The 23,188-nt window shown below is 38.7% G+C and overlaps 2 protein-coding genes across 3 annotated transcripts in view; both read left to right on the forward strand.

Annotated features, from left to right (window-relative positions):
- LOC102293694 (ras-specific guanine nucleotide-releasing factor 1) overlaps nt 1-18,359 on the forward strand; it is a 29,997-nt gene extending 11,638 nt beyond the window's left edge. The window contains exons 5-27 of the mRNA XM_005934531.3: nt 515-768; nt 895-974; nt 1,403-1,596; nt 1,843-1,952; nt 2,340-2,458; nt 2,848-3,008; nt 3,234-3,297; nt 4,046-4,188; nt 4,718-4,800; nt 5,527-5,775; nt 9,082-9,455; nt 9,858-9,974; nt 11,657-11,827; nt 12,196-12,302; nt 12,440-12,552; nt 13,016-13,076; nt 13,174-13,280; nt 13,493-13,577; nt 13,676-13,873; nt 15,022-15,101; nt 15,177-15,294; nt 15,423-15,491; nt 16,614-18,359. Coding sequence (XP_005934593.1) covers nt 515-768; nt 895-974; nt 1,403-1,596; nt 1,843-1,952; nt 2,340-2,458; nt 2,848-3,008; nt 3,234-3,297; nt 4,046-4,188; nt 4,718-4,800; nt 5,527-5,775; nt 9,082-9,455; nt 9,858-9,974; nt 11,657-11,827; nt 12,196-12,302; nt 12,440-12,552; nt 13,016-13,076; nt 13,174-13,280; nt 13,493-13,577; nt 13,676-13,873; nt 15,022-15,101; nt 15,177-15,294; nt 15,423-15,491; nt 16,614-16,706 — 3,150 coding nt within the window. The 3' untranslated portion in view covers nt 16,707-18,359. The remainder of the gene's footprint in view (nt 1-514; nt 769-894; nt 975-1,402; nt 1,597-1,842; nt 1,953-2,339; nt 2,459-2,847; nt 3,009-3,233; nt 3,298-4,045; nt 4,189-4,717; nt 4,801-5,526; nt 5,776-9,081; nt 9,456-9,857; nt 9,975-11,656; nt 11,828-12,195; nt 12,303-12,439; nt 12,553-13,015; nt 13,077-13,173; nt 13,281-13,492; nt 13,578-13,675; nt 13,874-15,021; nt 15,102-15,176; nt 15,295-15,422; nt 15,492-16,613) is intronic.
- Nucleotides 18,360-18,413: 54 nt separating this feature from the next.
- Nucleotides 18,414-23,178, forward strand: LOC102293413 (pro-cathepsin H). 2 transcript variants are annotated; one of them, XM_005934530.2, is made up of 12 exons: nt 18,414-18,621; nt 19,498-19,529; nt 19,670-19,775; nt 20,045-20,115; nt 20,216-20,320; nt 21,018-21,104; nt 21,208-21,263; nt 21,384-21,465; nt 21,556-21,624; nt 21,920-22,026; nt 22,460-22,588; nt 22,674-23,178. In XM_005934530.2, exons 1-12 carry the CDS (start codon nt 18,546-18,548, stop codon nt 22,741-22,743), a joined length of 990 nt encoding a protein of 329 aa, XP_005934592.1. In that variant the 5' UTR covers nt 18,414-18,545; the 3' UTR covers nt 22,744-23,178. The 2 variants fall into 2 exon arrangements, with proteins under 2 accessions (XP_005934592.1, XP_042081820.1); XM_042225886.1 differs by having other exon boundaries at nt 19,501-19,529.
- Nucleotides 23,179-23,188: the final 10 nt, after the last annotated feature.

The raw sequence follows: 23,188 nt of genomic DNA on the forward strand, positions 1-23,188 counted from the left end.
GAATTGAACTCAGGACCTTCTTGCTGTGCGGCAACAGTGCTAACCACCGTGCCACCATATATATATATATATATATATATATGTAAATTATAAGATCATTATTTTGTGTCTTAATGGAAGGCTAATTATCAAATATTTTAGCATTTTGTAAGTTTGGTACAGTTTTTGGCACCTTTTGGTCTCTACTAAATATAAAAATGTTTATCTGGCTTTTAATCATAAAAAAAAGGTTTAAGCATCTTTAACGGCAAATTATTAGATCCACTTTTCTGTCTATTTTTTGTGCTGATAGTGTCGTCAGTGTAACAGCTATGAGCAGAAACACGACATCACACACATTTGATTCACTGCATAACTCAAGGTGCTTTATATTATAAGATAAAGACTATAATAATACAGAGAAAACCCTATAAAAAAATCCACGGAAGTCATGGAAATCCATTAAAACTCAAATCTCCAAAATTATAAAAAATTGTGTTTTTTTTTCAATGTTTGATAAATGTTTTTGTCACAGGTCCAAAGTTTCCTGCGAGGATGGATTTGCCGCAGGAAGTGGAAAACTATCATCCAAGACTACATTCGCTCGCCCCACGCTGAAAGCATGAGAAAGAGGAACCAGGTGGTGTTCAGCATGCTGGAAGCCGAAGCCGAATACGTCCAGCAACTCCACATCCTGGTCAACAACTTCCTGCGGCCACTCCGAATGGCCGCCAGCTCCAAGAAACCGCCCATCACCCACGATGATGTCAGCAGCATCTTCCTTAACAGGTGGCTGGTGGTCATGCTGTTTGTGAGAGTGGTGTGACTCGGCATGGTGGGAGCTGCCAACATTTTTGGACAGCAGAAGGAGAAACAATAGCTCATGACTGCCATTTTGCTTATTTGTTTCATTAGTGAGACCATCATGTTCCTCCATCAGATCTTCTACCAGGGCCTGAAGGCCAGGATAGCCAGCTGGCCAACACTGGTGCTAGGTAAGAGGCACAGAATAATAAGTTAATTTTTCTAAATTGCAACTAAGAAAAATAATTTCATTTGGTTAAATGTATACATTTTTTCAGATACAACAGAGGTTTCTTACAACACAACACAATGAAAGTGTTTTCATCATTGAGAAGCACTGTCAGTTTTACACACATAGTTGAAATCATAAAGATAAATCATAAAGATATGAATTCAACTAAAAATAATGAATCTACGCAGGTACAACTCCCTTCCTTCCTTGCAAAAAATAATAATGATTTATTGTCTGTCGGGTAGGCGACTGCGGGTGAGAGTATAAAAAACATTTTTTGAACATATACAGATACCGAGCACATGACTTCTCCTTCAATGGTACTTTGTGTCTGCACTGATTCTTCCGATTTTTATGGTTTATGGAATTTTTTGTCTCTTTTTTTAGCTGACCTGTTTGACATTTTACTGCCAATGCTAAACATCTACCAAGAGTTTGTGAGGAACCACCAGTACAGCTTGCAGATTTTGGCTCACTGCAAACAGAACCGTGACTTCGACAAGCTGCTGAAGCAGTACGAGGCCAAGCCTGACTGTGAGGAGAGGACGCTGGAGACCTTCCTCACTTACCCCATGTTTCAGGTAAAATTACAATGTGGATGACTTCACTATTACACATTACTACACATATTATGATTCGGTGATGTATATATATTGACTGTATGCTAAAGTTAAAATTCACATAAAATACATGAGGCATTAGTGCTGCAACACACTGTGGTGAAATAGTTTAAAATGCAGTAATGTTTTAAATTTGGACTGAAAAGATACATGTAACACAAAATAAAACATTTTCAGTCAAACTCATTTAAAGCGCATCTCTTTCAGATTCCTCGTTACATCCTGACTCTTCATGAGTTGCTTGCTCACACTCCCCATGAGCATGTGGAGAGAAACAGTCTGGACTATGCCAAATCAAAACTGGAGGAGCTTTCCAGGTAGAACCATCAATGTAGCTCGACAACACAAACATACTCAGTGAGATCTTTGTCTGATGTAAATCAGAAACTAGTAACCCTGAATTAGTACCTGTATTTTAATATATCTTGTACTTGGCATAAGGATACAGAAAACAGAGCTATAATAGCCAGTGACTCATCCAATCGACGCAAAGTACCAAAAATATAACACAGTCAGACACAGATACAGTGTCTATCATTTATAACAGTTTTAATTGATTTTGTGGTCACTGTTCTCATTTCACGTAATAGAACAGTGGAGCAAATTCACTATAAGAGTTGATGAACTCTATAGAAACAATAAGAAAAAACATATGGCTTTAATTAAGAAGTACCTGAAATCATTAGTATTTGTTGTCCTTTCAGAATCATGCATGATGAGGTAAGCGAGACGGAGAACATCAGGAAGAATCTAGCCATTGAACGAATGATTGTGGAAGGTTGTGAAGTGCTTCTTGATACCAGCCAGACCTTTGTTAGACAAGGTAAAGAAAACGTTTTCTTGTGTTGTTCTTATATGACAAGGTTTGCAGTTATGGTCAACAAATAAAAACAAACTTGAAACTGAGTTTTTATCGTGCAAAAAAAACCAAAAAAACTCACTAAGTGTAAAAGTTGCTGGTGTATTCAAGCATGGGCGTTTCTTTTATTAATTTAGGGTGCTAATGAAATCCTTGATGAAATGATGACACAAATAACACATTTTTTGCACCAAAATGTATGGACATTGGGTTTTTTTGGATTTTCTTTTTAAATTTAAATTATGTAGTTTATTTTTTCTTCTTGTATGGCCAGTTTTCAGATTACGAAGGAAAAGAGAGCAAATTCAAAATTTGCTTATATGTTTTTCTTGCACACGTGTTTGTGTTCATAGGTTCTCTGATCCAGGTGCCAATGAGCGAGAAAGGGAAGATCACACGAGGCCGGCTTGGCTCTTTGTCTCTGAAGAAGGAAGGAGAGAGACAGTGTTTCCTCTTCTCCAAACATCTTATCATCTGCACCCGAGGCTCCGGAGGAAAACTTCACATCACTAAAGTACGGCAGGATTGACCTAAAGTAGGCCAAGTAGTAGAAAAACAGTAAAAATTCATTCTACATGAGTGTAGGGTGCAGTTATAAAACACTTCACCTATTTTGTTTATAAATGTATAATCAATGTTATACTGTTAAGTATTTTATCCTTAAAGGATGGGCTTGATGATGATCTGTTAGCTGGCAGCATGGTGAATGTGACCCTGTGACCTTTCATGCCTCTTACAGAATGGAGTGGTGTCTCTCATAGACTGCACTCTGATTGAGGAGCCGGAGGGGACTGATGATGAGTGTGAGTTATTATGTGTAGTGGATTCAAATGTTTCCTTAATAAATACATACATCTAGAAGCTGCAGAGTGTTTACTGTATGAAGAGCTTGAAAAATGAAGTGATACCACTTTTCTATTTGGCATCGTCATACAGGCGTAACAATCTAACAAATGGGGGGCTGTAACAGTTAGTGAATCACCCTAAAAGCGGACGAAGAATGTTTTCCACTTTACCAACTAAATTTTCACAGTTACAAACCAGAATGTGGTGTTTGTGGGGTGTGGCTGGATTAAATGCTCTGCATATAAAACACATTATCTCTACAGAAAGTGTTTTTGCATGATTTCCACCCTTTCCTCTTCACCCCCACATTACTTGAGGTGTCAGAATTTTTTTTTTTAATTTACTGCTATTAAAGTTAGCCAAAACAATTACTCACAATTGTTGATTGACTGATATTTGTTCCAAATCAAGGTAATAACCCCAATGAATAAAGCAAAGATTATTCCATTATTGTGCTTTGCTCAGTATTTGCAAAATCAAACATTACCGCTGCGTTGCTGTATTACAAGGTTAATTATTGACTTTACTGTGGAAAGATTTAGGAATATAAAATCAATATAAAATATAAGCATAACATATGCAGAAAAATAATGTGAACAAACTGAAACAAAAATAAATAAAACAGTAGCTGATCTATTCTAAAGTGCAGCATATTGTTTTCTTTCCTATTTAGAATTTTAATTTAATTTTATTTTTGCCTTTCAGCCAAAGGGGAGCGCAGTGGTCAGGACACAGAACACCTGGACTTTAAATTGATGGTGGAACCCAAAGACGTCCAGCCTTACACCGTGATCCTTGTGGCTTCTTCCCGACTGGAGAAGTCAGCGTGGACAAGTGATATCAGTCAGGTATGTCTCGCCGCTTATGTTAAGACATTTGATTTCACGTTTTTTTGTTGCTGCAGCTTTAAAAAAACACTTCTCAAACTCTGTAAATCTACAGATTTTGTCAGTCATCTTGTAATGAAGTGGTAATCGAATGATAAATAATCTCAATATACAAATTCGATTGGGAATGGGCAAGATTTTAGTTGCTGTTTTAAGCTTCTGTAATTGAAGATGTATTGACCAATAAAATTTTGATCAAGTGCAAGTAAACAATTTGTGTGTGGAAAGAAAATAGAGAGAACACCAGTGCAGTGATCAGTGCAAAGAATAGGAAGTCTTGAACTGGATGTCTGTTATACATTACCTGGCTACACGAGTAGCCTCCAGAGACTTTGTCAGGGGACATACGGAGCATGAATCACGCAAAGAGACCAAACTTACTGAAGCTACACACATGATCTGATAAATGTTGGAGCCTGGAGCATTCATATGTTTATAAACATGCTCGTCTTCTTGCACTGTTATGCTCACTGTGCTTTCTGCCTTACAGTGCATTGACAACATCCGCTGCAATGGCCTGATGATGAATGCCTTTGAGGAAAACAGCAAAGTCTCTGTGCCACAGATGATCAAGTGAGACTTGGACACACTGTAGCAATAGTAAAGCACATACAAAGTATGTTCAAAAGGCTGCATAAAAATCACAGATGTTTGCACATGCACATATTTTGCACATGCTCATACTTACAGGCTCATGATGTAGCCTAATGCTAACATTATCCCTAAAAATGTATAGGGCTTCTGTGTTAATATTCACACAGTAGAAAACTGACTTCAAACGTGACTAAAAATGGTAAGTATAAAAAAGTGAGCTTTGTTTATAAAGCTGATAATCAGTCCAGAAACGCCACCTAAAGATGAGCAAAAATCGAACATTCACAGGCTGCAAACGCAGGAACAGAGATGAGGAACACAGAAAACTCATGGGAGGAAAACATGGAGTACAACAGACAACTGGACAAAGACAGTCACACTATTTATACACTGGAGACTAATTGGGAATCGGAAATAGAGGAATGAGACATGGTAAAACGCAATTAAGACATTCAGACAGAGAGGAAGTAAAACCCAGAACGTGACACCAGAGAAAACAAACTCAAAGAAAAACAGGAAACAACCTTATAGACAACTACCTAACACAGATCAAGAAGAACACAGAGCCAAACATGAGAAATAATAAACTTAATGCACGAACTGAAAGAAGGCCAAGAATTCACGGCCACTAAATGGCATTTAATTGCAGTAACTGGAGCTACATCTCTATATAACTTTATTAACCTCACTTTTAATCCAATACAGGTCAGACACCAGTTTGTACTGTGATGATGTCGACATTCGCTTCAGCAAGATGATGAACTCCTGCAAGGTGCTGCAGATCCGCTATGCCAGTGTGGAGCGCTTGTTGGAGAGGCTGACCGACCTGCGCTTCCTCTCCATCGACTTCCTGAACACTTTCCTCCACTCTTACCGTGTCTTCACCAGTGCTGATGTAGTACTGGACAAGCTCATTACCATCTACAAGAAGCCCATCAGTGCCATCCCTGCACGGTAAGTGAAATGATTCCAGGAGGTTTAATGAGGGATTTTATGAGCTCCCTGGTATAAACATTTTCACACTAACTGCATTTTAGTTGCTGGCCAAAACCTTATTTCATCAGTTTTGAGCTTTTAATGCCAACCTTTTTATACCAAGTTGCATTTCCGATATTTCTTAATTTGCACTGAAGTACAACCCCAATTCCAAACATATTTTAGTCAGAGTAGAACATAGAACACATATCAGATGTTTAAACTGAGATATTTAACTATTTCATGATAAACAATGGTTCATTTTGAATTTGATAGGAGTAATACCTCTCAAAAAACAGGGTCACTGGCCATCTTTATCACTGTGTAGCATCCCCTCTCCTTTTAACAACAGCTGGATGAACATTTTGCCTCTTTAAGGCATCTTGACTTTGTGTATCTCAAGAGTACATACTATCATCAAAAGATTCAGAGAATCTGCAGAAATTGCTGTGTGAATGGGATGAGGCTGGAAATCTATATTGGATACCCATGATCTCAGGAGACACTACCCTGAAAACAGGTGTAATTCTGTCATGCTCAAGAAGTTTCAGTGAACACAATTCACCATTCCAGCCATAAATCCAGGTTAAAGCTCTGTTAGGCAAAAAATAAGCGATATGCGAACATGATCCATAAATTCTGTCGTCTTCTCAGAGCAAAAGCACATTTAAAATAGACTGAAACAAAGTTGAAAAGTGTTGTCTGTGAAGGTTCTCAGTCATCCAGGTCATTGTAGTCTAAGGAGCTTGCAAAGAAAAGCGTCTGGACTTCTTTAAGTTGCTTGAAGACGTTTCACCTCTCATCCGAGAACTTCTTCAGTTCTAAGGTCAAATGGTGGAGAGTCCAGATTTAAACCCGTGGGAGTTTCCCCCCAAAGAGGGACAAAGGACCCCCTTATGATCCTCTACCTAATCACATGAGCCAAGGTGTGAAAACGGGTGTAGGTCACAATCAGCCAGGGTTTCGGTGAGCTCATTGTGAAACCTGCCCCACCCTTATCATGTGATTTCCTGAGGTCAGATGGCCCAGGATGTGAGTGGGCGTTAAGGTGTCTGGGAAGGGATCTCAAAACTGGATTATAGATGGCAGAGAGTTGGTGTCGTAAACCACCGCCTCTGTTCAAAGATGGTCGCTCACAGTGGACATAGATGGCTTCTTTCACTCCTCTTTAAAACCATCTGTCCAAAATGTGAACATTGGCGTCCTCAAAAGAGTGACCTTGAAAAGTGTTCTGTGCTCAGTAAAATCACAATTTGGAATTATTTTTAAAAAACATGGATGCTAAGTCCTAGAGGGACCCTTGCCTAGTGGTATTGGCAGCATACATCTGTAAAGTCACCATCAGTGCTGAAAAGTATAAATGCAGCTAGCAAACGTTACAGCTCAGCCCAGCGAGACGCTGTTACATGTTTACATGTTTACTGTTACAAGCATGAGCCTCGCAGCATTGGTAAATGCATACTTCCTTCATCATCAGTACATGACACAGATCAGTCTCATTAACATTCTTTTGTTCTCATTTCCTTGGAATGAGAAATTTCTACTAAAATTTTCAGATGTTGTTTTTGGTGCTTAGAGCACCACAAAGCGAGCTCCATTTTCTTCCATTATATTCAAGAGAAGGAAAACATCTCTACAGATAACGAACTGGGTAACTCACACCAAAACACTCTAGCTGGATACTTACTTTACTTTATTTTACTGGTTTGATTAATTCGACTTTTGTGTAGCAGAAACTGTGATTAGGTTGTTTCTAAGTAAGACATTCACATGAGTTGTGTCTATGTTCTTGTTTCTCCACATTCACTGTTAGCATTTAAGTGGGCAGCTTACTTAGCAGGGTAAAAGGGCCTTTTACATTAAACCCTTAGGAGAACCTCACTGCAAGGGCGATCCCTGTCACAAATGCAAAAAATGAACAAAGTTCCACATTTCCAGTAATTTTTTTTTTCGCGAGAATGCAGCAACAGTGCAGTAATGGTGCAGTGAAGAGACGGGACTTCCCCAGTGTCAGAATTAGTCTCTCACGTGGAGTGCCTGTAAGTCGCCCATCATATCCTGCCCAGGTGAGAAGGGACTGGGGAGGAGGCAAGCAAGAGGTCACACCAAGACTTCTTTTGACCGCCATCACAGTTAATTGAGTCCTGCGTCCACCCACCTCCTCCTGACTCCTCCTCTTCTTTTTCCTGCCCTTTTTTTTCACATTCTCTCACTTTTATCTTTCTTTCCAGAAGTCTGACCATCCCTCTCTTCGCTGCGCTGTCACCATAGCAACCCTTTACTCTGCTGCAGGACCCCACCCTCTCGTTCTCTCCTCGTCTTCTCCCTCCCTCTCTCCCTTTCTCCCATCATCTGCAGCGGCTCTACGGTATTAAATATTGATGGTGGTGTTTTGCACCCAGACCCTACTCTCCTCGTCCTTCTTCCTTTTTGTCACACTCCTCTCTAATCTCTTACTTAAATATCTTCTCTTGTTTTTCTTCTATCCTGCTTTACTTGCTTTCCTCTCTTGAATCTCGACTCTGCCTTATGCCTTTATTTTCTTCTGCCCCTCTCCTGTCTTAGTGCTCCCAGCCTTCATCATTCCAATCTATGCTCCTTCCTCATCTCTTTAAATTACTGCTTTTATTTTTCTTATAATTTTAGGCAAGGAGACACAACATGGCTGCAGCTAACACCATACAGGGCTGGAGGCTTCCCATTCGCCCACTCTCAGCCACCAGCCTTTGCTGTGGTGGAATCCATATCCACTATGTTGCTCGACTCGCCCCCTCCCTCTCTGTATCTCTGTTTTTGCCACTGCTATTTTTTTTTTTTTTTGCGGTGTACCTCTATCTCTTTCTCCAACTTTCCCCACTATCTGGCTTTCTCTCTCTCTCCATGCCTCTGTGGGCCTCCCCTGGGCTGGTTGCTGTTGGCAGCACCCGTGCCTCCCACACTGTCACTTGACATGCTATTTATAGGCCTTCAGAGGGGGTGGCTCTCAGTGCAAGGAGGATGCTGTCTTAAACAATGTAGCTTAAATAAAAGAGTCAGGAGCTCCCAAAGAGCCTTCTGGTTAACGCGTTCCCTTACTGCTTCTGTGTACAGACACGGAGTGCACCATGCATTCCCCCCTTATTAACATTTCTCCTCTTTCCTATAGTTCCTAGTCAGATTGTGGGAATTTTCCCCTCCACAAATTCAAAAAAGTTACTCTTTAGCTGTGAAAAATGTTCTTTTTACCCCTCATTTTTCACACGTGCCTCCTTTTTCTCTTCTCTTTCACCCTTTCCTCTCCTGTAGCTCTTTGGAGCTTTTCTTTGCCAGCAGTCAGAACAGTAAACTCCTCTACGGCGAGCCACCCACATCGCCACGTGCCAGCCGCAAGTTCTCCTCTCCTCCTCCACTCTCCATCACCAAGTCATCCTCTCCCAACCGCCGCCGCAAACTTTCACTCAACATCCCCATCATCACGGGTGGCAAAGCCCTGGACTTGGCTGCACTCAGCTGTTCTCCCAATGGCTATGCAAGCATGCACTCCACCATGTCACCCTTCAGTAAGACCACCCTCGACATCAACAAGCTCTACATCTCTAGCACCATGGCCAGCAAAATCCCTGATGAGGGAGAATCCAAAGCTGAAGGCAAAGCTGAAGAGTCTGTTGCCAACAAGCAAGGTCAGAGCCTCTGTCCGAGGGAGTATTGTAGAAATAATTTTTTTTTTTTTAAAGAGCCTATTTAAAACCTTATCCTTTGTGACATAACAGTAAAAGATCAGCCAAGTTTTGTAAAACTTAAAGGGACAGTTTACCCCATATCACCTGTGATTCATTTTTGTATTTATTTTTTTGTCAAATGTTGATGTTCTTTTGGCTCTTAGGGCACCACAAAAAAAGATGCAACTGGTCCCATTATATTTAAAAGAGTGCAAACATCTGTATGAGCAGTATCTCCTAATAAACTCCAGCCTAAACAAAGTCTATTTTGGGGTGAACTGCTTCCTATGACTGTAAATTTCTAGCAGTCTTCTTCTGTGTTGCTTTTTTTTCCCCCAATGGTGAGTTACTCTGTCTGTTCAGATCTGTCTGTAAGAGAGGAGTGCGATGAAGACCCAAGTCAGAGTGACGACGCAGAAGCAGAAATGTCTCCTCCTAAGTCACCATCAACGCCCAAGAACATCAAGGCAAAAAACTCTGGTAGAGTAATTTAATTGTGTTGCAAATCTTGCTGAAGCTGTTTAAGCTTGCATGTCCGAGGCTTGTTGAAGAGTGTCTGGTGATCTACTTTTATATTCACACCCACCAGTTAAAAAGACAAATGAGCTGGCAAGATTGTACGAGCTGGCAAATTTGAGCAGTTTACTGGATAGTGTTACTGACAGTGGAGTGTCTTGGCAAAAAAAGGGATAAAATAAAATCAATAATAATGCATAATGTCAGTAGAAAAAAAAATCCACAGGCCTACTGTTCATATGCTTCATCCTCCATAAAATGTACAAAAATGGAATCAAAGGAGGATTTGCCTAGTGTAATTGCACTGGAGACATAGTAGAAGTAATACAGGCCAGGTTTCAGATTAGACGTTATATTTCCTGACTTTTTAAGAGTCAGGAGGGCTAAAAATGGAAATGCACTTCATTTCTAACATGTAAAAGTTTTGACTCTTGTATTTTCATCAGAAGAAAAACAAAGCTATAGCCAGAAGCTGGTTGGCTTAGCTGAGACAGTGCGTAAACTTAACATTAATCTTCTTTTTGTAATCTTTGCAAAAAAGAGTTACATGCCTGCCAAGAAATAGCCAAACACAAGAACGTGAGAAGATGTTATCAATTCATGAATTTTGAAACAACACTTAGGCAGGTTTTTGTTGTTTCTATGCCTGTACTCATTCTGCAATGAACTAAAAGTCACTGGCTGTAGCTTCAAAATTTTTTGTAGAGAGAATACGAGAGTGGAATTAATCTCCTCATCTATCAGTGAAAAATGTGTGTAAAATAATTTCTTTAATGCTTATGAAATGCTTAACTTTGCTTCTTCTTGGCTTGTGTCACCAATATGAAACTGTTGAAATGTTACAAAATGTTAAAATAGCTTTCATTATTGCTTCCCATTTCATAGTTTGGGTTTGTCAATGTTTAAAAATGTGAAGTCAGAATCAAAGTCAGCATGAAATATTTTTACCACCCAGCAGTCAAGTTGTGTGAGACGTGTTTAAAGGCGGAGATGAGACGAGCAGGTAAATAAATATAGCCACAGCGGATTTATATCAAACTTTTTTTTCTGGAAATGATAAGCGTAGCAATTGCCAAATAAGGTCTTGGTAAAAACCACCCACAGCCTCGTGGCCCTCCCCGTAGAACACAGAGAAGGAGCATCCACCCCATAGGTAGTCAGGCGCAATTCATTCCCAGTGTGTTCTCTTCCCACGGTGCTGGATACAAGGGAAGCCAGTGCCTCGTGTGAGTAGGTGGAAGGAAACCTTGTACCTTGGCAACGATGTGCGTGTTCTTCTATACCGCCCCCGGCTGAATGGGGGAGGGCAAGGAGGAAGGGAGGGAGTGAAGGAAGGAGGCAGAGAGGCAGACACAGTGGAGTGTACAATGTAACTGCAACAAGCTGCATGATGCATTGTGCTGCGTCTGTTTTAGCTCTCTGTTGCCCTCCGATGGTCAACAACTTAGTTTGATTATGCAAATGCGGTACTGTGTGTACAACATAAATAAATTACCTTTCAGCCCAATCTTTAAGAAGCTCAGAAAGGTAAACTGAAAGTGTTTTTGTAATGGTTGTCTTCCAAAGGAGGTGCCCTTCAACTCTTTTATGTCAATATTGATCTAAGTATGATTTCAAATTAAATTCATTTGCGTTCTTGTCTGCAGAGTTTTCTCTGTTTTCCTTCAACAATGGCATGGTGGTGTCATCTTGCCGGGAGCTGGACAACAACAGGAGTGCTCTTTCTGCTGCCTCAGCCTTTGCCATTGCTACCGCTGGTGCCAATGAAGGCACACCAACCAAGGAGAAGTATCGTCGTATGTCCCTTGCCAGCACAGGTCAGTTACAGAGCTACTACCTCTGTTTACTCCTAGCGACGCCTGTTGGCTACCTGGAAGCTTCCTTTGTTCTCTGCTGATGATCTGCTGGAGCCTACTCATTGAAACAGTCTCTAATCTAGTAATCTAGCCATACTGGATTATAAATCCATGCTTGTGTTTAGATATTGTTTAGATTTAACAGAGATCAGTTAATCAGTATAATCAAGGTAGTGTCTTCCTCACTAGGGTGCACCCAGACAAGTCAGACAATAATAGGAGCCCCCTGGTGATTTTAAAAGAAAGATCATAAAATATTGATGGTATATAACACAAGTTTGTGCTTTAGGAGTTCACTTTTTATGTTACTTTGTTAAACCTGGTTCCAGGTTTCCCTACAGACCAGAGAAATGGGGACAAAGAGTTTGTTATCAGAAGAGCTGCCACAAACCGAGTCCTGAATGTGCTGCGTCACTGGGTCTCCAAACATTCGCAGGTGCAGTCCCCTTTTCTTTCTTTTTTCTTTTTCTTGTTTGGTTCTGTCTTTCTGTGCCCTCACAGGATAAAAAAACAACAAAAAAGCGCATAACACTTCAGTAATGACACTGTGGTTGTTCATTTGTGGATCCTCAGGACTTTGAGCTGAACACAGAGTTGAAGATGCGAGTAATTGGCTTCCTGGAGGAGGTGATGCATGACCCAGAGCTGCTTACACAGGAAAGAAAGGCAGCTGCCAACATTATCAGGTTGGTTTTCCGTTATCATTGCTTGATTGCTCTTACAGTCATGTATGACACAACTGTTTGTGAGCACCCAGTGGAAAAAAAAAGCTTTCTGCAAGTGGATTTCTCAAGACAAAAACTTGTTTTATGTAGTAACAACAGGAACCGGAGATACAATCCATCAGCCCAGAACTCGGCCTAAATTTTCAACTTTGTTTTACTGAGCGTCAGCCCCAGAAGTATTATCTGTTCCTCTGTGAAACACAGACTAGACTTTTAAATGGGTGCAACATCACAAAACAGGAGCTATCTAAAACACCTGTCCCTATAAAGTATTTGTGCAAAATATTATGAAGCCAAACTAAAAAGGAATAAAAACGAGAAATTAATAGCTCCTTAAGTGGGGTTTTTATATCAATGTTATAGAATTGTTTGGAAAAAAACATGTATCAAAGATCATATAACAGTTATGTCTTCTTTGGTGTAGAACTCTAACCCAGGAGGATCCTGGAGACAACCAGGTCACCCTCGAAGAGATCACACAAATGGTGAGAAAAGACCACAAAAAAGCCTTTTCAGAAAAACCCTTCTTTTTCTTTGCTTTAGTTGTGGTAATACTTTTTTTCTGCTTGTTGTTGTGGTCAGGCCATGGAGGACTCTAAGACTGAACCATTCGAGAGCCATTCAGCCTTGGAGATAGCTGAGCAACTCACACTGTTGGATCACCTGGTCTTCAAGGCCATCCCATATGAGTAAGTACACAGACATACAGTGCACACACATACAGTGCACACGCATACAGTCACACACTCAGGTGTGTATACAAGAACACAAACAAAGGTAAACAGATAAAAATTGTAGAGGTTAGAGTGGGAGGATAGAGAGAAGGACACACGTGAAATGTTGAAATATCTTTTCCCGTGATGTGTTTGTTCATTCTGTGTAAACATTTTGTTTTGTACAGGGAGTTCTTCGGTCAGGGCTGGATGAAGAACGACAAGAATGAGAGAACTCCATACATAATGACAACTACCAAGCATTTTAATGATGTAAGTATTAATCTAAAGATAGTTAGATAGATATCTTAGGGCAAGATACGGAACATTTGTAGATATTATCAATGTGTATTTGTTTCTTTTCTTGCTAGATCAGTAACAAGATTGCCACAGAGATCCTGCAATGGGATGATGTCAACATGCGGGTGGCCGTAATTGAGAAATGGGTGGCAGTGGCCGACATCGGCCGCTGCCTCCACAACTACAATACTGTGCTGGAGATCACATCGTCTCTCAATCGCAGCTCCATCTTTCGCCTCAAGAAGACCTGGCTCAAAGTTTCCAAGCAGGTATTAGAAATTTTTCATATGACCTTTCATAATTGGTGTGCCTCTGGAGGGTGAGCAGGTCATCTATTAATTGGAAGGTTGGTGGTACGATCCCTGGCTGCTTATTTATTCATTTATTTATTCATAATTTGATTATTGGTCGGCGTATCAAATATCCTTGGGCAAGATATTAACCCCAAGTTGCTCTCCCATGCATCCATCAGAGTATGAATGTGTATGACTGTTAGATAAAAAGTACTTACACAGAAAAAGGTAAGAAAAAAGCTGTGATTACCTCCATAGAATAAATATTTTAACTGACATTTTCTCTTGTTATATTTCCAATTGTCATGCTTATAGTACATTGAAGTACACAGGCACACAAATTCTGTTGGTTAAATAATATGCATGTTAGCGAGTATAAATGATAGTCGTCAGCTAGAACGTCACAAGTCTGCTGCTTCCTGGTTCCAGTGTTGTGAGGGGGGAAAATTGTGCCCTGGGAATAACAATTATTGGTTGGAGAAGGAGAGTAAGGCACGAGTATAGGGCATGGCAATTTATTTATTCATTTATTTATCATAATTTGATTATTGGTGGGTTTTTTTTTTTATGTGGGGCGAGTTGTAAATGTTTTAAACTAGTGGTATCTTCTAGAGTCCTGAGTGTAAAAGCAAAATGGTTCAGTCCAATTAGTGGAATATTCTGTGAGGTTATTTAAATCTGTCTGTTCCATTCGGTCAAAAAGGCTGTAGGATGGTGATGTGGAAGGTGTTTTGAATGACAGTTTGCATACTCCTGAAAGGTCATCTTGACTCTTTGGTTCTTGCGTTGGATGTCTTCCTCCATGGTCGCTCGACCAAGCTGACACAGGCCATTTACCATAAATAAAATAAAACGTCCTAATTAGTCAGAGATGCATAGAGAGATACTTAACATGTACACAGTTCATGAATGCAATCAACATTTCTAGCAGCTTCAGTATGTTGCCTTGATGAAACAAGGACTTTTTTTTAAGTTGAACAAAATGAATGAAAGTCAGGATGCTCTAAGAGAGTCTACTAATGGTAATTTCAAACAATCCTGTCATTGTCTTCTCCAGTTAATAAAGATTCCGATTACATTTCGAGTTTGTGACAGTAACATTTTTCCCCTGATCTATGTTCTAGACAAAGACTGTGATTGACAAGTTACAGAAGCTGGTGTCATCAGAAGGCAGATTCAAAAACTTGAGAGAAGCTCTGAAGAAGTAAGTAAACCAACTTTTTACTTTTTTAAATACGTTTTGTGTTAACTGGCTCTCTGACCTGCCTGGTGTCTTCAGCTGTGACCCCCCATGTGTCCCCTACCTGGGAATGTACCTGACTGACTTGGCCTTCATTGAGGAGGGAACGCCCAACTACACTGAAGACAACCTTGTCAACTTCTCCAAGATGAGAATGGTACAGAACATCTAACTTTAACCTTGTGCTGTTGTGTAAGGTGTTTTTCACATGCGTGTGATTCATCTATTTATTCTTCATGGTCGGACACGTTTGACTTTTATGTGATTTTCTGTCATTTTCTGCAGATATCTCACATTATCAGAGAGATACGACAATTTCAACAAACAGCTTACAAGATTGATTATCAACCAAAGGTGAAGTTACTGTTCATTTTCATTGTTTTGCAGCTTTCTATTTCTTGTCTGGATTTGTCAAGTATTGCTCTATGAGGCGTGCTCGAAACGTTCTAGGAACTGGCTGTTGCCAGACCATTTTCTTCGTACAATGCTTCTATGCCTTTAGCTCTGCTGCTGTTTTTAGATCGTTTCCTGGAAGTCCTGTTTCAGTCTAACTCAAATTTTGTGTGGAGAACCATCACTGGTGATGAGACCTTTTTTTTTTTTATTCACATGGTTGTGCAGTGTGAAGTCATGCCCTAAGGTGAGACTGTCAACTGAGAGTATTGCTGTAACTTCAGGAGGAGTCTGAGGGAGAACGCTGAGTGGAAACAAGTTGTGCAACAAGTTTTTTATTACTTCTTGACTGATATGGAAATCAAGTTGAAGGATCACTATTTTCTCAAGATCCAGCTAGTTTTAGAGAAACACGAGTGCAAGAAAGACAAACTGGACTTTCAGGCAATGATCTATGAGCAGCTTTGCTGAAATTCTGCAACTTTCAGATTAGCCGAAGTTTATTCATAGTCAGAAAGTTTTCCTTTGGTCTTATTTAATTTTTTTTGCCTTTTAATTAATGTGTCAAGTTGAAAAAAACTTATCAAAACTAGAAACTTTCTTCCTTTCAACGAGCTGATGTTCCAGCCAATGTTCTGTGTAATCATTACTACACCAATTCAGACAAAGCCTCATGACTGCATGTTTTTCCAAACTGTTCAAACAGCAGTCATCTTCTTGCTCTGTGGGCAGCTGTGCGTACCATCTACTATCATGATGAGTCCGATCTGATTTGGCCATCTTACACGTGCCTTTCAACTGAAAATAAGATAAAATGATGAAAATTAGTGAAACCTGTACACTTGCAGACACATTTTAGTGAATCCTAAGAATGCAACATTTATAATAGAAAGTGACTATAGCCTGGATTTGTGCCACAGTAACCAGCGTACTTTCTGACCAGTGCAGCTATTGTTTTAAAAGAACTCGCTCTCACACAACATTTCCTGCTTTAAATGTGTAGCCTAAGAAAAGGAAACCTTGAATAAACTGTGAATAACCCACCCTCTCTGTGTCTTCCTTATTATTATTATTTTTTTTTAGGTGACAAAGTACTTGCTCGACCGCAGTAATGTGCTGGATGAGGAGAGCCTGTATGAAGCATCCCTGAGAATCGAGCCCAAAACTTCATCATGAAGATGATCTCTCTCACTCTGCTTTCATATTGAGTGTACATAAACAATATATCAAAATGTATATTTACTATTATTTGTATTAGACAGAGTAGGCAGTGCCCTTTTAGTATATGCTCCCCACAGACTCGTGTATATTCGTTATTAGAGACTGAGTGTAAGTCCAGAGAGGTTTATTTCTATAGTTACAGAGTATTTATATGTTATTTATTGTCTTAAATATCATGTTAACATTAAGTTATTTTTTAAATTCGTTTAGCCATATCCTAAAGGGAACGTGCACCACCAAATGGTTCTCATTCGCAAGAAACGTTCACATTTACCACATAAAGATTAACTCCCCCAAATCAAGAGAGAACCGAACACAACTGGAGTTATTTTTAAACAAGTTTCCATATAAATCTGTGTGATTCTTGAGGATTTTGTTTGATTTGAACTGAACAAGGCTGATAACAATATTTGCAATGATCACGAGGGACTTGCTGAATGTAAATATATTAAAATGCTACTGCAACAAAATTCAGGCAAGTAATAATATCAAAAATAGGATTTGATTTTATGAAAATCTTAATGATTAAAACCATCAGACTATCAAATCTGGATAACATTTTTCCTCTTTCAGTCCATCTTGTCCCACCTTAGAAAGGGAGGAAAAGTGAGACCGCTGCAGCGGCTGAAGCTGAATCATGTGCTCTGATGTTTTTATGTAGCCGCAGAGTAAAAAGAGATTTGAAAGTGCTGGAGTCAACCTGACACCTGCCGATTCGCTGATAAGCTTGTTTGTTTCTTTGTTTGGAGAGATGGGTTTTTATGCTTTGCTTACTATCACATAATTCCCCTGGTGGGCAACATGATGTATATACAGTATAAGCACCGGGCAATGTATGTAGCAGATGTAACCAAGATTGAGCCACTTCAGGAAGTTAAATTCCCAGCTTTTACACTCAGACAGTGATAGCATAGTTGTTATGGTTAATCCTCTTTGGCCAGTGCATTATGGTTTTGCCTTAATCATGAAATGGATTATATTCCACAAAAGTATGTAAACTATTTTGTTCTACGATTTGCCGATAAAGCAGAAATATTTACTGTGTACAGTACTGTGTACAGGCAGTCTGATGCATTTCCTAACGTGCAATGTGTTAAAAAAAAAAAACATATCCCTCGAAATGTGTTATCCTTATGATCGTTCAACTCTGTAATAACTTTTCTGTGTATGATACTTTAAAACAAATGTTGAAAACAACTTATAAGTGTAACACATTCTGTATCCTGTCTATTCCAATGTGTTAGCAGGAACTATACAGTAGTAATATTGTGCTTCTTCTTGAAATATTTATATGTATTTTTTACAGGCTTTGTATAGAAAAACATCTAAAGCTTAAGTGGCAGGCATGTACCACTTTGACGTGTTCAAATGGAATCTATACCTAGAACCGTATGTGTACTGTATTTAAACCCCACCCTTGCACATGAATCTTTACTCTCTAACAGGCACATCAAATGTTTGCAGTGAGCAATACCCAGTGATATGAGAATTATCTTTCAGTCTATTTCAAAAGCTTGAGTAGTATTTCCAGTTTTGTATAAAAGTGTATTCTTTCCTGATTACCTCTTGTTAATAAATCTATTCTTTCTCAGGGGGAGAAGTGTCTCACAGGCTGCACTGTTTGTTTTAACACTATGTTCTGAACTGGGTGCACTGGACCATAACCTTTACGACTGTTGCTTTGCTGAGGGAAATTCAAAGGGGGGTTTCAGTAGTAGGGGCTCTTAAGCAGTCATAAAAATAAGTCAAGTCATGTGATGCCCTTAAAGCTTGCTGTAATCTGCTGTGGAGAGTATGGCTCTGACTGTTGTGTGGTTTATTACTGCCATTTTTAGCTTCGTCCAATTATCACCTTTAATTTCAGTCAAAGGTAAGTGTTTGCCGGGTTCTCAGCAGTTTATTGTTGTTTATTTTAAAACTTGACATTTCTTTCAGCAGCAGCAGTTGCTAGAATTGAAATTCAGTTGCTTGAAATTGAAAAGGCAGAGAAAAGGGTGAAGCATTTTGTTAACAGTCCTTGGATCCTGTTAACAAAATGTTCAGTAACATACTGTAAAAGCAGTAATGCAGAAACCAACGTCTCCATTTTTTGTGGGATAAGTTTAATTTTGCTACTTTTCACTGAAGAGATGAAGCTAATACTATTTTCCATTTTTCTAAAAGGTTTATGAAAGCATATTTCATATGAGCACTCTAAATGTTTTGTGCTCAATTTATGTGAAATTACAGCTGTCGAATGAAAATGACAGTTTGCTGATGTGCTCATGAGGAATGGATAACGTGCTTAAAATTTGTACTTAGGCATAGTACTTGGTAACCAGATTTTAATTCTACTTGGGTAGTTGTGCATGATTCAGATTGTAGTTTTCCTGCTGGTCCTCAGTGTAGCCCAGTAAGTAGTTGATCCTCTAAAACCTGCTGTTTTAGACAGGGGATTTTTTTAATCAGCAGCTGGGTGGGGCCAGAGATATTTGCCTGAGATGATCATATTAGGGATTTCTGCTCTCGCTAACACAGAGATCATACAGATCCAATGATGCTAATGATTTGAATGATGTTCATGTAAGATTAGAAGAGTGTTGAGATGAGGATAAAGCCTAAGCTTTTGGCTCATAAGGGTTACTTGTACATACACCTCTGATGTTAATATTTCCAACAGCCTTTGTCTGTTACTAGAAATCAAGAAAAGCATAACAGGTCCATTTTATGTGTTACTTAATCCACTAAAATGTTTCTTTCCCATTAGAAGAATATGCTTTCAAGCAGTGGATTTCAGAGGTATGTGCATTTTTAAACTAATGAGATTTTGACCTTTATATTCTGATGCTTTTGGGGGGGTTTTGTATATAGTTAAACATAGTTAAAATTTTCTTTCCTTTGTTTCATTATGTCTGTTTTTATGTGGGGGTTTTGTGCAGCACAACAAAGTTTATGGCACTGAGGAATATCACCACAGACTCCATGTGTTCACTCAAAATAAGAGGACAGTTGATCAGCACAATGCTGGGAATCACTCCTTCACAAGTACAGTATAGTTCTGCTCCAATTTCTGCCTTAAAATATGCAATATACACTCACTGGATATTTTATTGGGTACACTTTACTAGTACCAGGTTGGATCTCCTTTGGCCTTCAGAACAACATTCGTTCTTGTTGCCATAGATTCAACAAAATGCTGCAAATGTTCCTCAAAGAATGAAGAACAAATAAATAAAATAAATAAAATTTACTGCTATAGAATGTTATAAAAATTATCATCCAGTTCTCACCCTGCTCTTCATGTTTTAATCTAGTGGGTCTGAACCAATTCTCAGACATGACATTTGAGGAATTCAAGAAATTCTACCTTTTCACGCAACCTTCGGTAAATTACCTAATTTTATAACACTTCACACAACAGGTGCTTTTGTACAGAGTTTGTCTTTTATTTCCTTTAAAATCTTTTGATTTTTCGCATCTTTTAGACTTGCTCAGTCACTAAAGGCAGTCATGTCAAAAGGACAGGTCCTTATCCTGAGTTTGTAGACTGGAGGATGAAGGGCGACTTTGTGACTCCTGTGAAGAATCAGGTATCCTCATACGTTCTATAGCTCTTAAAGCCTTTATAGCCATATTCTCCTTTTGTTAAAGAAATATTGTGCAAAGTACAATATTTACAAAGTCGTACAAAGCCTGTATTTTATCATGCTTTCTTTGAGTTGCATTGAAGCACAAACCATGCTTTACTAAAAACATTATGTCTTGTGTTTAATCTCCAGAAATATTTTGCTAAACCTTAAACATGTAGCACCTTTCCAAACAAATACACAGTGTCAGATTTTTTTATGTAATGAAAGAAGAATATTTCGACATTTCTTTTTGCTTCAACATAAACAACTTTGCATTTAAGTTATTGCATGTAAGTTATAATATTTACCCTTTTTTGACTTTCATTTTTACAGTTATATTCTATGAGAAACATGTGATGGGACACATTTCATGACTAAAGTGATAAGTGAGAAACAAATAAAGATATATGTTTTCTACATGTGCAAATTTTTTTAAACAACATACCTCAGTCACAACCTCTGAGAGAATATATTCTGTAATATATGATATTATTAAATACTCCAAATAGAGAGTTTGATTTACAGATGGTTCCTTCTGTTTTCATTTACATTTACAGCACCAAAAATTATCATGGTAAGCATTTAAATATTTGTGAAGTGCCTCTTTAACATAACTGCATTATCAGTTGCTTGAGTTGTGTCGTGTTTGTATCTTTAGGGTTTTTGTGGCAGCTGTTGGACCTTCTCCACCACTGGCTGTCTGGAGTCAGTGAATGCTATTGCTACTGGGAAACTAATACAATTGGTAAGAGTTTAGTATTATACACAAATATAGCTGGCAGAAGAAAAGTATCCACTGTTTCTGAGTATATATGATGAATGCTCTTTTTTTTTTATCTCTGTTTTAGTCGGAGCAGCAGCTGCTGGACTGTTCCAGAAATTTTAGCAACTATGGATGCTTTGGGTAGGAATCATGTTTGTCTGGCCTGTAACTATAACATGTGGGACATTTTATGTTATAGAAACAGCATAATAATGTAAGTATAGAATTTCAACCAATCAAAAGCTGTGTGGTTTATTGCAGTGGGCTCCCCAGTCAGGCATTCGAGTACATCAAATACAGCAAAGGTCTCATGAGAGAGGAGGATTATCCCTACAAAGCCTTTGTATTATTTTTGAGAGTAAAATCTTCATTTATTTATATTTTACATATGATAAAATATACAATAAAAAAAGTTTTATCTTTCCTGTTTTAGGAGGGAAAATGCCATTTTGAGCCTTCACTTGCAGCTGCGTTTGTCCGAGATGTTGTCAATATTACGAGTGTGAGTGTGTGAACAAATAAAATTGCACTGTGGATGAAATTGTACAATAAATGTGCCTTTGCCTATGCTGGTTAACAAAATAACAGATCAATACAGTAAAATGTGTCTTTGTTGTTCCCCGTTGGGGGAAATAGAGTAACTGTTTTAAATAATCTGAAGCAGTTTGTCTGAAGCATGTTTTCTGGAAGTTTAATTTGTACTATTAAAAAAAGCAACTGTTTTATAGTAAATAGGGAACTCCTCATACATCAACCTGCTCAGGTACATGTTATAACTTGTGTATGCCCATTCACAGTATGATGAAAAGGCCATGGTCGATGCAGTGGCCCGGCTCAACCCTGTCACCTTTGGCTTTGACGTTACAGCTGATTTTAAGCACTACAAAGAAGGTGTTTACTCCAGGTGAGATCAGGACCTTGATAACTCAACAAGCGCTTATGCACATACTACTATTCAAGAAGTAGAGCTGGTCTGGGATTTTAAGAGCAGACCAGAATATACTAGCCCCACTTTGTTTCTGTTACTTATACACTAATTTAGACAGAAAAACAACATATTTTTACTATTTGGATAAAATCATTTGCAAAGAAGTATAAAACAATTGTTTTTAAGCCTCTGAAAACTACAAATGGGGGACTGTGTATAAAGAAGTGTCTCTATGATGACTGTCATAGTACTAGCTTGAAAAGATTAAAATATTTTATATGTTATGCATATAAGTCAGCTACACCACATATTTTGCAAATGTAGGATGTAATATAATATTGAAAGAGACAATCTGCCCACTCAACCTTCAAAAGACATGTGCTCTATTGATCTAGTTTTGTCTATTTAGCACCCAGTGTAAGAACACAACAGACAAAGTGAATCATGCAGTCCTGGCGGTGGGGTATGGCACTGAGAAGAACGACGTGCCGTATTGGATTGTGAAGAACTCTTGGGGCACAGCCTGGGGAAAGGATGGGTAAATATAGTCTGTGTGTATCCGAGCTTTATGACTTGTAACAGCTTGCAAGAATTGCTGATATCTCTCCTTTTTATTTCATCAGATATTTTTTGATCGAGCGTGGAAAAAACATGTGTGGACTGGCTGCCTGCTCTTCTTACCCGCTACCTTAAGCATCTGAATAAAAGGGCAACAAAGCGGAAACTCTTGAGCATGTGTGTATCGAAATGTATTTTATTCAGCCTAAAGGCCTGATGTCAACTTAGGGTTTCTAACATGTTTTCTGGAAGTTTAATTTCTAAACACCTTATTATGTTTTTTTTTATTAAAACTGAGACATTAAAATTTTGAGTGCTCCATGGAAACAATACAGGCCACATATTTCAACTCAAGACCCTGCAGGCCTTTGCAAATTACATGCCAAACTAAACAAATCAAGATTACATGTTGATTTTACAGCAGCATTTATTTTTATGCACCATTGTTGATTATAGAACATTTGTTGAGAATCTTATGAGGCCCAAAATCAGGACAATTAATCATATTTTAGGTTTTTGATTATCTATTTAATCTATTTCTGTATACTTTGCAAATAAAAAAGTTAATGTAATGTGTGTT

The sequence above is a fragment of the Haplochromis burtoni genome, unplaced genomic scaffold (assembly GCF_018398535.1).
Source record: "Haplochromis burtoni strain Fernald_Lab_line unplaced genomic scaffold, NCSU_Asbu1 Contig_187, whole genome shotgun sequence".
NCBI classification, from domain to species: Eukaryota; Metazoa; Chordata; class Actinopteri; order Cichliformes; family Cichlidae; genus Haplochromis; species Haplochromis burtoni.